The sequence below is a fragment of the Oryctolagus cuniculus genome, chromosome 1, assembly GCF_051225735.1.
Source record: "Oryctolagus cuniculus isolate XC-2025 breed Fujian yellow rabbit chromosome 1, ASM5122573v1, whole genome shotgun sequence".
NCBI lineage: Eukaryota > Metazoa > Chordata > Mammalia > Lagomorpha > Leporidae > Oryctolagus > Oryctolagus cuniculus.
In genome coordinates, this window is record NC_142867.1 from 168889707 (window position 1) to 168904049 (window position 14343).

The window sequence follows — 14343 nt, forward strand, 5'->3', positions numbered from 1 at the left end:
GGCGCCCACATGGTATGCTGGTGCCACAGGCAGATTAACCAAGTGAGCCATGACGCCGGCCCCCAAAACTGTATTTTTAACATTAAATTTTTAAAAGATGTGTTGGGATTTTTGAAATATTATGTCTTTTTAGAAAGACAATATGCACATCTGTAAGTCAGTCTGGAATGCATTCAATCAATTAATCAGGTTTTAGAAACTGAAAGAGGGAGGAGAGAACTTGCACTTTGACTATGGCCTTGTCTAAATAAGATCAGAGTTGGCAAACTCAAGAGGCTTCCATAGCCTTGGCAGCTCATGACAAGAGCCTAGGGTGATTACTGACGCCATAAACAAGAGTGTCACTTGTTAAATCAACAAGGGGAGTCACTGTGCACCTGCTCCCTTGTAGGACCTCTGTCCCTAATGTGTTGTACTATGAGAATTAACGGTAAAACTAGTACTCAAACAGTACTTTATACTTTGTAAGTCTTTGTGGGTGCAAACTGTTGAAATCTTTACTTAATACATACTAAATTGATCTTCTGTATATAAAGACAATTGAAAATGAATCTTGATGAAGAATGGGATGGGAGAGGGAGTGGGAGATGGAATAGTTTCAGGTGGGAAGGAAGTTATGGGGGGGAAAAGCTGCTATAATTCAAAAGTTGCACTTTGGAAATTTATATTTAATAAAAGTTAAAAAAAAAACTGAAAGAGCAGACCTCTTAGTTCTGTCACAAATATATGATATACACATATATAACATAAATATTTATAAATTATTTCTAGATTATATGCATTTAGTGCTACTTTAAACATCACAAAAGCAAACTAAAACCGGAAATCTTAAAAGGATAAAATAATAGGCTATTATCACTTCTCAGCCTTTTAGCTAAGATCAAGTGTAAATAATAAGCTATTCAGGCCTTCTAATACTCATATTTTCTTTTCTCACTCCAGTGGATTACTCTGCATAGCTCCTGGGGTACAGACACTACTACTCTGGATATCATAGTTAAGTATAAGTAATTATTTATAGTTTTCAGAAACACTGTGCTGTTTCATACTTCACAGTCACTGTAGTTCAGCATTCTGGAAAGCTCTTGCCAAACCCTCCTAAATAATACAGTAGCAATATTAAACTCTGCCAAGAAACAATTCAAGTACTTTATGATCTTTATACTAGTTTCTTTGCTTTCTCCTCCCTTCCTGTTTCCATTACCAAGTTCAATCTTTCCCCTTTAGCTTTAGGCCACCTTCACCCAAATTCTCCTTGTACCTAGTTCATGTATCTATTATAGAATCATCATTTTTTAAAGTGCCTATTTCTCTACTCTACTATAAGTCACTTAAGAGCAAGGACTGTCTAGCAGATATTTAAATACTTGTAAAAGCAACTAATCTAGCCTAACATTCTCACTGTACAGTTGAAGAATGTGAGACTCAAGTTACACAACAGTTCTAAGGTACTAATACAATTCACTGGGATGTTCTCTAAGGACAACGTGGCATCCTCTTTACCTGTTACATTAATTTACTGCTCCCTGGAAGGCTCAGGAGTCACGGAGCCTCTGTAAAGTAAGTTCCCTATACAATTTGAAAATAAGAGGTAATTTAGTATCTTACAAATACATACCAGAAAACAAAAGAAAACTTCAATAACATCAGTGATTCACTGGCTTTACTACTGAAATACCACATACCACTTTTATGATATTTACAAAGAAGGTATCTGAGTCATCAGTTTGCTGAAAATCAGTCATATGGAGAGTTTATGGAATATTATTCTGGCATATGTATATAACCACATTCCAACAGCTGGAACCTATGCTTTTCTGCAAGCTGTGCCTACTCAACATACTTATTCAGTCATAACTGTATTTTAGGCTAGTATAGAAGAAACAAGTTCCTAGTATCCACAAGTGTGGACAATACTATTACTATTACCTACAGAATGCTTGTGGATATCAAATACAAAAAATTAATGCATTCAATACTTTAACTATTTGAGACCGTCATTTCTTTTTGTTACTAACATACTAAGAATTTTCTCTCTTGGCCTAACATGTCAGAAATACATTAATATGTTCATAAATGATATAATATCATAAATTCAATTCTACATATGGATGCTATTAGATTATATGGTTATAAAGTATTCTTAGCATTAGTCCCTGGGATTATGATTCTAATCATTTACAAATTTACTTTTATGTAAAGGAGAGTCTCCCTGCTCCTTTGTAGAACTGTTTACTATTATACACACAGTGCTTTTGAAACCACCCATGATTCAAACCTATATGCTACTTCTTATCACTTTCATGTATACATTGTCTTGCCTTATTCCAAATGTTTCCACCTTTGTAAAACTAGATAGGCAAGGTAAACTCTAGAGTTCCTTCCAAGTCTAAAATCTTGTGACATCAATTTGGTGTATATATTAAAAGCTAAAAATAGCAAGATGTAAATGGATTTTTTTTATGTGAGTCATAGCTATAACACACTGTGGAGATGAGTAACATACTTCAGAAATATAAAATCACCAAATAAAATATTAATAAAGTTTGTGAACAGCTGCATTACCAAATAATTCTACTTTATGAAATGATTCAAGAAGAGGCTCCTTAAAGAAAGCTCCATTAATAAGTCAAGAATTACATTAAATTTTTCAATAAGTCACTAATAAGTCTTGAAAACAGCACATGGGAAATCAGTCACAAGTAAGCACTTATAAGTTTTAAATTACAATTATAACTCAAGACTCAAAAAATTAACACAATTTTAAAAGCCATTCTGTAAAAGTACAAATCCAATGCCCAGTTTCAGATATGTGGCACATTCTAATTTCATTCAACTACTATTAGTATTATAACGATTAACACTCACACCAAGCTAATTATGTGACTAGCACTACCTGATATTTATTAACTCAATGAATGCTTACAGTAATTCTAGTAGATAGGGACTATTATTATCCCCATTTTAAAGAGAAGGAAATGGGCTGGCATTGTGGCTTGGTGAGGAAAGCTGATGCCTGCCACAACGGCATCCCAAATGAATGCCAGTTCCAGACCTGGCTGCTCCACTTTGGATCCAGCTTCCGGCTAACGTGCCTGGGAAAACAATGGAAGATGGCCCAAGTATTTGGGTCCCTGACACTCAGGTGGGATACAAGGACAAAGCTCCTAGCTCTGGATTCCACCTACCCAGGGTTGGCTGTTGCCGCCACCTAGCAATGAACCACTGGATGGAAGATCTCTCTTTCTGTAACTCATTCAAAAATAAATAAATAAATAAAACTCTTAACAGAGAGAGAGAGAAGGAAATGAGGCCGAAAATGTTAAGTAACCGTCAAGTTTATTCAACTAGTAAATAGTCAAACTATTCCAACTATCATTAACAACATTCAATTATTTTCCTATTCTTGAAGAATTTATACTTGAGAAACTAATTTGGCTCATATCAACTATACAATGATTATAGAAGAATACATTTATCTTAGTATTCTCATGTGCTATATCATTTTCTTTAAGAAAAAATAGCTAGATAAATGGGTGGCATATACTATGAGCACAGTGCTATCTAAATCGCCTGTGATTTCTGGTACAATAAACACATACGTCTAAACGTATTTTAAAAATTCAGATGACATGAGAGATCCGGATGACGCCAAAGTAATCATTAACCATTTAGTAGCACTCCATAAATCCCCGCCTGTCGCCGTGGGTAGTAGAAGATAAAATTATTTTTTATTGATGTGAAACAACTGCCTTCTTTCAGGAGCCAGAATTATTTTTCTGAAGCTATTTCATCCTAAACGCTTTCTAAATGTCGTGTCAGAACTATCCACAAGTTGCAGTTTCAACGCCTATCCCACAAAACGCTTCCTCTGCCTACACGTGTGATTCTTCCTACGGGAAGCACTGCATTTTCCACCGCCACAGTGCACCTGTTCCGGTCGAGTTTCAGCGCTCCGCACTCGGCTTCCTGTCCGCTTCTGGGGCCGTGCGGGCCCACGCGGCCACCAGCTCACACCCACCACACCCCTCCTCCGGCTGCGGCCCAGCGCTGCTCCTCCTCCCGGGCTTCTCCAGCACCGACTCAGCACCTATCAGCGCCGCCCCCCGGCCCCTGGCCCAGCCCATCCTCGGACACGTGTGAGGGTTTGTTTGTGTCGGTCTGTCAGTCCCACCGGGGACCCGGCTCGCTTACCGAGAGAGAAGCGCCAACTTCTGCTCCAGCATCATCTCCAGCTTCTGGCCCTGTTTGGAGATCCAGTGGTCCACTCCATGCAGGCGGTAGCACGTCTCCAGCATGGACCTGAAGTCGGCCACGAACTCCGTGATGCCCCCGTACTGGCCGCTGGCGAACTTCTCCTCCATCTTCAGCAGTGACATGCCTGGCCCCGGCGGCGGCGGGAGGGCGCGACTGCCTCGGCCCCCGCTGCGCGGCCCCTCGGCCACCTCCTCCTCCCCGGGGGCAACGCCCCCCAAGGGCTGCAGGAAGGGGCCGGTGAGGCCCCGGTGCTTCTCCTGCAGGAACTCGCCCAGGATGCGGTAGCCCTGCTGCAGCTCGTAGGTCAGCTCCTGCTCTTTGCAGCCACCGCCCCCGACCACCATCTCCTCCTCCTCCGTCTCCTCCTGGCCGTCCGCGTCCTCCAGCGAGGCCGACTCTGAGGCCGGGGCGGCCGCCGCCGCCGCCACCTCCTCCTCGTCCTCCTCCTCGGTCGCCGGTGGCGGCCGCTCCTCCTCCCCGGCCGGCTCCATCTCCCCCGGCATCTCGGGCGCGCTCATGCCCCCGGCAGGCCCAGGCTGGGCGGTGTGGAGCGGCCGCTCGAGGCGCCGGGGGACGCGCGAGCGCGGGCCGCTTCCTCACCGTCCGGTCGCGCCGCGCAGCCCCTGCCGCATCGGGCCTCGCGCTCCTCCGCAGCCGGCTCGACTCGGTGCGCGCGGGGGTCTCGAGCTCGCCGCCGGCGGGGCGGGGTTACATGGCGCGCGGGGGAGGGGGGAGAGAAGAGGAGAGCCTAGGTGCCCTCCTCTCCCCTCCCCCCGGCGGCGGCGCTCGCGCGGCCCTCGCCCGCCTCACCCCTCCGCGCCCCGCCCGTCCGCCCGCTCCTCACCCGCCGGGCCCGACCCGGGCCGCCGCGGCCTCGGCGCCCCACCCCCTCCCGGGCCAGTGGGGGGCTGGGAGGGGGCGAGGAGGAAGAGGGGGGTCTCCTCTTGCCTCCCCAGAGAGGGCCGCAGCGCTGGGCCGCGGCGGCTTCGGCTCCTCCTCTCCCTCAGACCCCCTCCCGCGCCTCTACCTGCGGGGGACCTGGGCAGGAGGAGGCGGCGCGCGGACGCGGCCCGGCGACAACTGTCAGTTAGAAGCCCCGCTGGGCGGGGGAGAGGGGTAGAAGGGGAGGGGCAGAGAGGGAAGGGGGAGGGCACTCGGCCCCCCCGCTGGGGAGAGCCGTGGAAGGAGGCTAAGAAAGGGGCGCCGTCGCCACCCCCGGCGCGCATGCGCAGTAGACGACTTTCTTTTCTCCCCGCCCCCATCGCGTCCCGCCCAGGTACGCGAAAGCGGACTTCGGCTCAGCCACAGGCCCCAAGGCCGGGTGGTTGCGCGGCCCAATGATGCAATCAGCTAGTAGACGATTGTAAGGGGCGGGGTGGAGGAGGGAGCAAGGCGCCTGCGCAGGCTTACTCGCCAGGCTACGCGACCCAGGGTTCTAAAAAGCCAGGGCAACAAGAGAATTCATTTTCGAGACCGCTGTCAGCCTTGAAAGTAAAACTAACCCTGCAGGACGTTGCTAGGTAATTTTTATTAATGGGAAGTTAATAATGAGAAAGCAGAAAATGTAAATCCTCGTACAATTTAAATCCCCTTGGCATCCCTCCTTCCTGCAACTGCTGGTCTTTCACAGGAAACTCCAAGTCTTGAAAAGTTTAGAAAGGAAGTCCGAGGACTCGACCGCACGTTCACATGCCAGAGCAAAGCAGTTGCTCTGCAGAACCCTGCTCTCTGAAACTCCCAGTTCTAGTTCTTAACACCAGTTCTCCTGGAAACCAACACGATGTTTTCTGTTCAAATTAAAAAACAAACATTTCCACATTCTGGATTCTTGACTTCTGCCAAGAATAAAGGGAATTACATGCTTGAGACTAAAAGCAGTGTCCAAAATTTTCAATTCTGAGCTATACAGCATTAAATAGTCGTTGGCAGGGCCTTACAATTTTGCTACACAATTTAAAATTAACTGTTTAGAAAATGACTAAAAAGTGGACTTATTATTTTGCATGTCGCTTGAAATAAGTGGATTAATGGTTCCATAAACTATATACTATAATTTTCTCATGCTGTCTGAAAGTTGCACTGTTACTTTTTCTACTCATAAAGAACCCTCTCACTTGAAATGCAGACTTAAAACACAAAAACAAAATTACAGAAACTGTATTTTACAAGTAAAATGTACAACTAAATGGCTCAGAAGCTTGTTTATTTCTCATTACTATGATATTTAAAGCACTGATAAAATTCAAAACCTCAATACTTTTTTCTGTCCAGTGAATTAAATATGAGTCATAGCTAAGTGACAAAGTGGCAGCATTTTGGGGTTTTCAAGGTATTGACACTCCCCTGTTTTACACCCCTCCCCATTATCTAGCATTCCTCTCCTCTCACCAGTGAGGCATTTGTAACTTTCTAAGCATTTCATATCAGAACCCACAGATGCACCTCAGCTCACAGGAATATAGGAAGGGATCAGTCCTGACTGCGCAACTGGCAAATGTGTCTGACTGGATGCCCTCATTTTTTTTGCTCAAGAACCTGGAGTCCTCCCTACCCAAGCAAACGATTTCCTTTTCTTCTTTAGTCATGAGCTCTATTTCATGATTCTTATATATTAGCTTACATTATTGAACCTTGTGCTACTGCACAATTTGTATTACCTCCTTTACTTCTCACAACACACAACACCAAAATTTAAATCTAGGTGTGCCATACTTCAAAACCCCAGGAACCTAATTCCTAGCTGCCTGGCAGAATTTCTAATTGCTCATACACAAAAGTGTAGGGAACTCACCTAAAAAATGTTGATCAAAGTCTTGTTAATTAAGGTATATAAAAGAGAAAGATGCCTGTAGAAGGGAGCTCAACTACAGATCTTGAAGAGGCTAAGCTGATAGTAATCCTAGTTATTATGAAAGTAGGATTGAGTCCTTGGACTTAGAAAAAAGCTTTATTATACAAGATATATATCGATTGTAGGTAAATTGAATACTATAGATAAATGAGGAAAAAAATGCCCTTTAATCCCACCACCCAGAGACAACATCTCTATTAACAACTTTGATGTAGCATTTTTCTATTTATTCATCTATACCTTTTTACTTTAAATAAACTTAAAATTGGGACCATTCAACATACAATGTACTGAACTTTCTTTCCCCCCATTAATAAATAACTACAAACAATTGGACGGGAATTGCATATCTAAAATCTCAACTTTATATCCCTGTCCATAATGGTCTAGATGGCTTCCCCATCTGAACTGGTATGGAGTGAACTGTGAAAATTCTAACGTAAAAGGAATTACAAACTATAAAAAAGAACACAGTAGAGGTACAAACAACATCTGTAACAGTGATAATTTATTGAGCACTTACTAGGTCTTAAATATTTGCTAAATACTTTACATACACAGTACTCACAAGCGCTCCAGGAAATCACAATGAATGTGTTTTTAAGTTTTGGACCAATGATTTGCTGAGTAGAAAGCTTTTTTCTACCCTACAAAAAGCTCAACATTAAAGACCAACTATTCCAATTAATGTAATTGGCCCTGGATTTATAGAACTGCTTTTTTAAAATGCACATCTATGGCTAAATAACTAGTCTCAAAGCTGTTTTCTTTTTCATGTTTTCTGATAAAATTAAGTTTGCTTCTCTTTCACTCTCACAATAAAATACTCTTCAGTGCTACTATAGAATCTAGCATGACATCTTCAAAATAGAAATCTATTTAAGCCCCATTCTGAATCAGGGCTCCTTTTGCTGAGCTGCTTTGCAGGGAGAAAACTGGCATACATAAACAAAGCAATACTCTGCTGAAACATATAACACTGACTGACTCCCACACATATTGATTACTTACTATTTGTTGAACACTGTGTTACAGTATGTTACATGCTACCAATATTAGGTGGACAAAGACTCCTTTTTCAGAAACTGTGATTCTTTGAGTCCTGAATAACTTAGAAAAAAAAAGACAGTTTGGCTAAGGAGTTTTGAAGGTTCTCATAACTATCAGCTAGACATCTTGGAACTAGAATATGATTATGTCCTGCCTAGTTCTCAGGAGTACAGTATGAAAAAATTCACATTTATTATAGAGAAAACTCCCACAACCACTGCACTATCTCAAAACTCTCTCAGTTTTAGTATCCTCCCATTATCATGAAAGCCAAAAGTATTATCAAGGAGGAATAAACCTGCTGCTATTTCCTTCACCTTATTCCAAAGATGTTTGTCCCAGAAGTTCTTCTATATTATCTTCAGGAGCTCTTAGCATCTTATGATAGTCAGCATGACATCTTTAACACCAAATATACTGCTTTTGCAGCATCAATAGTTCAGACAAACAATAATTTACATAATTCACATTAATTGGGCAAAAGGTGACAAACATTCTAAGACAACTGGAAGCACAGGCTATCACCAAGGTCTGTGTTTAAGAGAGAAAACATGCGAGGTAAACAGAAGACTTTAACACTGACTAGTCCTGGAGGAAACATGGGGAAGTAATATATAAACTGCTTGACAGGGAAAGAACAGTTTTCTCATTTATAATGGGACCCACTCACAACACTTATTTGTAGTTACTTTTAGAATAGATGATAAATTCAAGTAATATTGAAGTGCTTCAAGCAAAATTTAGCAACTCCTGTAAGGCTTCCTGTTGTTCATCATTGAGTTGGGATATGCATTCCAACCATAATTCTTCAGAAGTCTGTACCTGTCGGATGACATTAGCTAGGCGTTTGGCACAAGGATCTTCAAAGTTAATAGTCTCATTAATTTTTCCTTCGGCAATTATACTAATTATTTTGGGGAGATTGGAATTATTTGGACCAATTACAACTGGGTGGTTACTTTCAATTAAGTCACAGAGAAAACTCAAAGTCTGAAGAGCTTCCTCTTTATCTTCATGCAGTGGAAGCCATGATAACCAATGTGGAAGAACTTCATCCACATTTATACAGTTAGGCTTAAACTTCAAAATCTTCCCTATTGCTGAGATACAGTTCTCTGTAGCAATGACATTTTTTTTGGTTTTGGAATTTGCACACTTAATAACTTTTACCAGCAGTGGAACAGCTTCTGAACATAAAGAACGATAATCATCGCCACCAAACTGTGCCATAACACCCAGGCCATAAGCAGCAGCTTGCCTGACTTCAGGGTTGTTATCTCTCATATTTAGCAGCATTGGCCACCGAAAATATTCTACATATTTAAATGAAGTTGGACTGCAGTGCTCTATGATATCATCAAATATGCACAGTCCCCACTGCCTGTCTGGCCATGGCCTACTTGAACAAATTAGATTGACAATTAATGGAAGTAACTGTTCAAACCATGGTAAAATCTTTTCCTTGTAAGTACTAAATAATGAGTGCAAAATATCTGATACTTTGGTCAGAATATAAACATCACATTCATCCTCATCTTGCAGAGACATCTCAACCTGTTGGTCATAGTTTTCTTCCTGTCTCTTCACCTGTCGCAATTCTTGGTTTTTAAAGTGTCCCTCAAGTTTTGCTTTCAATATTCCTCCCAGTTCTTCCAAATGTTCATCATTAAGGCAACCATCTCCCATTACTTCAATGGACTTTGCGAAAGAATTCATTATTTCTGAGAGTACATCTGTATCAGGTTCAGTCCCAATAGCCTTGATTAAGGGATCACATATAAACTGCCACATCTGTGAAAGATACTCTGGGCTATGCAGTTTTGCACATTCCAGGAGAAAAGGCATGGATTCTGCTGCTGCCACTCGAACATTGTCATGGAAATAAAATTTCAGTAAAGGAACCATAAGTTTCACAACTTGTTCTGTATATTCCACAAATCCTTCTTTTAACTCCTTAGCATAGTAAACCAACATCTGACAAGCAGTTGCTTTTGCTTCAAGTCCTGAAGTTTTAATTCCAAAACTTTGCTGGTCTCCAAGATTCACAAATTGCCAGCCATCATCATCACTCATGTTCTCAACATCTTGTGTGTCTAGGAGAGCAACATCAGGTTTAGCCGAAGCAGTCTTAATAAGAGGCTCAATAACCAGTGGCAGGTACTGTTGAAAATCTTTTCCAAGAATTTTACACATTCTAGCCCAAGCTGAAACCATGTACGAGGTCTGAGGGTCATCATCTTCCATATTATTTAAATCTGATTGTGTCTTCAACAACAGCTGCATCACATTTGATGCATCCTGCAAAAATTTTTCCTTCCCAACAGCAAGGCCAACATGGCTAATGCACTCAATAGTTTTTCCTCTCAGAAGCTTGAGGTCCTTCTGAATGGCAAGCTCAACAATGTGCTTTAGTGAGGGCATAAATATATCATAATATGGGACAAATTTTTCTTCTATTGTATCGGCAACTGAGGCAATGGTTGTCACAAGTTGTTCTAAAGCCAACTTAGTTCCATTGCGAATCAACTCCTGAAGTTTAATCACCAAGATGGAATGTAGATTTTTTACCATATTATCCAAATACAGAACTAGCAATGATTTGGGGCAGTCTTCAATAAAAATAATAAGAGCAGAAGCCGCATGTGACTGCACACGCTGATTACCTTGATTTTCCATGGTACGCAACAGAGCTGCAATGACTGTTTCATGGAATTTCTTTTGGAAACTGGGCGCAAAGTCTGTAGCCATCTGTCCAAGTGTAGTACAGGCTGCAGCCCTCACCCTTGGATGAGGATCCTGAAGAAAAAGCAGAACAGAGTTAACTGTCTCATCTAGAATTGGTTCCATTTGCTGATGGCATCCTTCTCCAATGGCAGATAAGGCCATTAATCCGGCATGTCGGTATTTCCAGTCAGGGCTCTGAAGCATCTGCAGGATATGCTCCTTGGTCATTGGTAAAACAATTTTTCCACCAAGTCCACAAGCCAGTCTGTCTAGTGCACTCTCAGCAGCAACTGCATTGCTGTCAAAATCATCTTCCTCCATTTCATCAGCATTTACCCAGTCCTCATCATCTTGTAGATCAACCATCATTGCTAATATAAAAGGAATTGCCTGTGCAATAATATTTGTATGTTTTTTCAACATTGGGGTTGCAGTTTCAGACAAAGTCACTATTACTTCGAGGGCCAGCTGGCGTTGCAGATTACTGAGCCTAGAGTCTCCACATAACTTCAGACTCAATTGTAGGGTATCTTCCAAGTAAGGACCCAAGTACTTAGGTACCGTATCCGCAATTTCAACAAGGGATTCTAGCACTGAATCATCATCTTGGTAGCATGAGTCATTAACAGCCTGTAAGATTCCAGGAAGCAAGTCTGCAAAGTCTTTGAAAAGAGCAACATTATTCTCGTTAGCAAGGACAAACGCAGCAGCAGCTCTAGCGGATAATGTCCTGATTGCTGGATGTTCTTGATCTTGAATACACTGGTCCAATAACCGTTTGATGATATCCAAATCGTGCCGCTCCTGGTTCCCAAAAATCCCAGGAAAGTGCCAGAAAACGTGAAGTGCAACTTCCCACAGAACCACATTTTTAGAGTAGACAGAATCAATAAGAAACTTCAGACCTTCTGGCCAGTGGTTGGTGCCATCCTCATCAATCAAATTCCTGGCCAGCACCGCAAAAATATCACAAAGTTTTTTCCTCATGCTAGCATGCGTTTCTAACTTAACAGCCAGTATCAGCTCAATCTTGACATCCCTCTGCACATCAGAAGGCAGATTTGGATACACCTCCTCAAACCCAGAGGACAAAAGCCGTCGTAGCAGTGCGGCAGCCATTTGTCTCACCTCATAACCCGCTCTTCTATTTCTGACGGCATCTAAGAGGAATGTAGTTTTACACAGACCTGGGATATTTTCATATATTTCCTCTGCTTGTCTCCGCACCATACAGCTTGGATTGATCAGGTTCTTCAGAAGCTGGTAAAACTCTTGCTTTTCTGACACGGCCGCCGGCACCCCTGCAGCCCCGGCCGCCGCCATCGCGTTCTGTCAAAGCTACCGCGACCGGGGAGGGGGAGGGGTCTGCGGCTCGAAGCAGTGACGTCAGCGAGGCGCCGGCGGGGATGGGCGGGGGAGCTTCTCCCTCTGCCTGGGTGCTCTGGGAGTGCATATGCTCCGGAGAGCTGGGTGGTAGCCAGCTGAGGCCCCAGGGGCATCTTCCATTTTTTTCCAGTCAGGTAAAAAAAAAAACCTGCAAAGGGGGGAAAAAAGAAAAGGAAATGTTAGTATTGATTAATTGATTATATTTACATGGGATTATGAGTGATTTTTAAATTTCTAAACGATATTGGTGCTAGCTTAATTTTAAAACAAGCACACCTTGAAAATCAAGTAAAAGAAGCCAATCACAAAAGGCCACATAGTGTATGGTTTCACTTATTTGGAAGATCCTGAATAGGCAAATCTATATAGATAGAAGTTAGGATTGCCAGAGGCTGGGGGAGGGAAGAAAGAATGCTGTCAAGGGATTTCTTTCTCAGTGATAAAAGTCTTAGAAAATTGATTGTGGTGTGTGATTATACTAAAAAACCATTCAGTTGTACAAGTTAAATCATGAATTTTATGGCATATGAATAATACTGCAATGAAGTCATTTATAAGATTATAAGTGAAATACAGGGGGAAAATATCCCACAGTGATTTCCTCCCTTCTACCGTATCTAATGCAGGACAGTGATGCTCAAACTCTGATGTGTATCAGAATCATTTGGCCTATGGACAACTGAGTACAAATTTTAGTGTAAAAGTAACCTGAACTGGTAATTCGACTTGAGTCCAGGTCTTAACTCTAAATTGATTTTGCATCTTTGCTTACGTTACTTAAGAGTTTCCTTGCATGTTGCCTAAACTGTAAGGGAAGAGGACTGGAGCCAGCATTGATATGGAATTCCAGTGTGGCAAACCAGAGCTTAACCCACTGTGCCACATTGATGGACCCCCTGAAAGCTTTCACTGGGCTAAACCAGATAATCTGAATATAAAAAAGAATAATAGCTACAATAGATTGAACACATCAAAATATAAAAATGATTAATTTCTAATATTAAAAAACTAACACTTCATATAACTCATTGATCAACTTTGGAAGTTACTATCTCTGAAAATTCATAAAGAGAAATAATCAGTTTTTCCGCATTTCCTATAAAAGTATATATTTAAGAATAACTGATGTTAGTCAAAGGGATCACATAAACAAGACTAATGTCTGCTAATACTAGCTGAAAGAATTAAAAACGAGAGAACGATCCAACATGGGAAGCAGGATACACAGCAGACTCATAGAATGGCAGATGTCCTAAATAGCACTCTGGCCTCAGAATCAGCCCTTAAGACATTAGGATCCGGCTAAAAAGCCCATGAGAGTATTTCAGGCATGGAAAGCCAAGACATTCTGGCAAAAAAACAAACAAACAAACAAAAAAAAAAACCACAAACACCTAAATGAAAGATCTCTGCAAGTGAGATCCCAGTAGAAAGAACGGGCCATCAAAGAAGGAGGTACCTTTCTCTGAAGGGAGGCGAGAACTTCCATTTTGACTATGACTTTGTCTAAATAAGATCAGAGTTGGCAAGCTCAAAAGGCTTCCATAGCCTTGGCAACCTATGACTGGAGCCTAGGGTGATTACTGACACCATAAACAAGAGTGTCAATTGTTAAATCAACAACAGGAGTCACTGTGCACTTACTCCCCATGTAGGATCTCTGTCCTTAATGTGTTGTACAATGTAAATTAATGCTATAACTAGTACTCAAACAGTACTTTACACTTTGTGTTTCTGTGTGGGTGCAAACTGACGAAATCTTTACTTAATATATACTAAATCGATCTTCTGTATATAAAGAGAATTGAAAATGAATCTTGATGTGAATGGAATGGGAGAGGGAGCAGGAGATGGGAGGGGTGCGAGTGGGAGGGAAGTTATGGGGGGGGAAGCCACTGTAATCAAAAAGCTGTACTTTGGAAATTTATATTTATTAAATAAAAGTTAAAAAAAATCCTGGGGAAAAAAGAATAACTAATGTTTTTATTTATAGAATTGCAGCTAATAAATGCATAAAGATTGCTAAAATCAGAAAATTGCTGTGAAATAGTGAATCTAGGTAATAGTAACCAGCA

The 14343-nt window shown here is 41.9% G+C and overlaps 2 protein-coding genes across 19 annotated transcripts in view; both read right to left on the reverse strand.

Annotated features, from left to right (window-relative positions):
- The window catches only part of BRD10 (bromodomain containing 10), a 117270-nt gene extending 112254 nt beyond the window's left edge, over positions 1-5016 (reverse strand). For 5 of the 17 annotated variants that reach the window (XR_016210288.1, XR_016210295.1, XR_016210292.1 and 2 more), the window contains exon 1: positions 4195-5014. Coding sequence is in view for 9 of the 17 variants with exons in the window: in XM_070051782.2 (XP_069907883.1) it covers positions 4195-4775 (581 nt within the window). In the remaining 8 variants the exon portion in view is untranslated. Of the gene's footprint in view, positions 1-4194 lie in introns of all 17 variants that reach the window. The other 12 variants (XM_070051782.2, XM_051845917.3, XM_051845908.3 and 9 more) reach the window with 6 other exon arrangements.
- A 2583-nt stretch (positions 5017-7599) lies between these two features.
- On the reverse strand, positions 7600-12208 carry RANBP6 (RAN binding protein 6). 2 transcript variants are annotated; one of them, XM_008255034.5, is made up of 2 exons: positions 12070-12208; positions 7600-10954 (listed from the first exon to the last, which is right to left on the reverse strand). In XM_008255034.5, exons 1-2 carry the CDS (start codon positions 12082-12084, stop codon positions 8888-8890), a joined length of 2082 nt encoding a protein of 693 aa, XP_008253256.3. In that variant the 5' UTR covers positions 12085-12208; the 3' UTR covers positions 7600-8887. The 2 variants fall into 2 exon arrangements, with proteins under 2 accessions (XP_008253256.3, XP_002708145.1); XM_002708099.6 differs by having other exon boundaries at positions 7600-12205.
- Positions 12209-14343: the final 2135 nt, after the last annotated feature.

Bases quoted from the DNA above. Each gene is read 5' to 3' on its own strand.
- RANBP6 (XM_002708099.6), bottom strand. From the start codon at position 12,205: ATGGCGGCGGCCGGGGCTGCAGGGGTGCCGGCGGCCGTGTCAGAAAAG.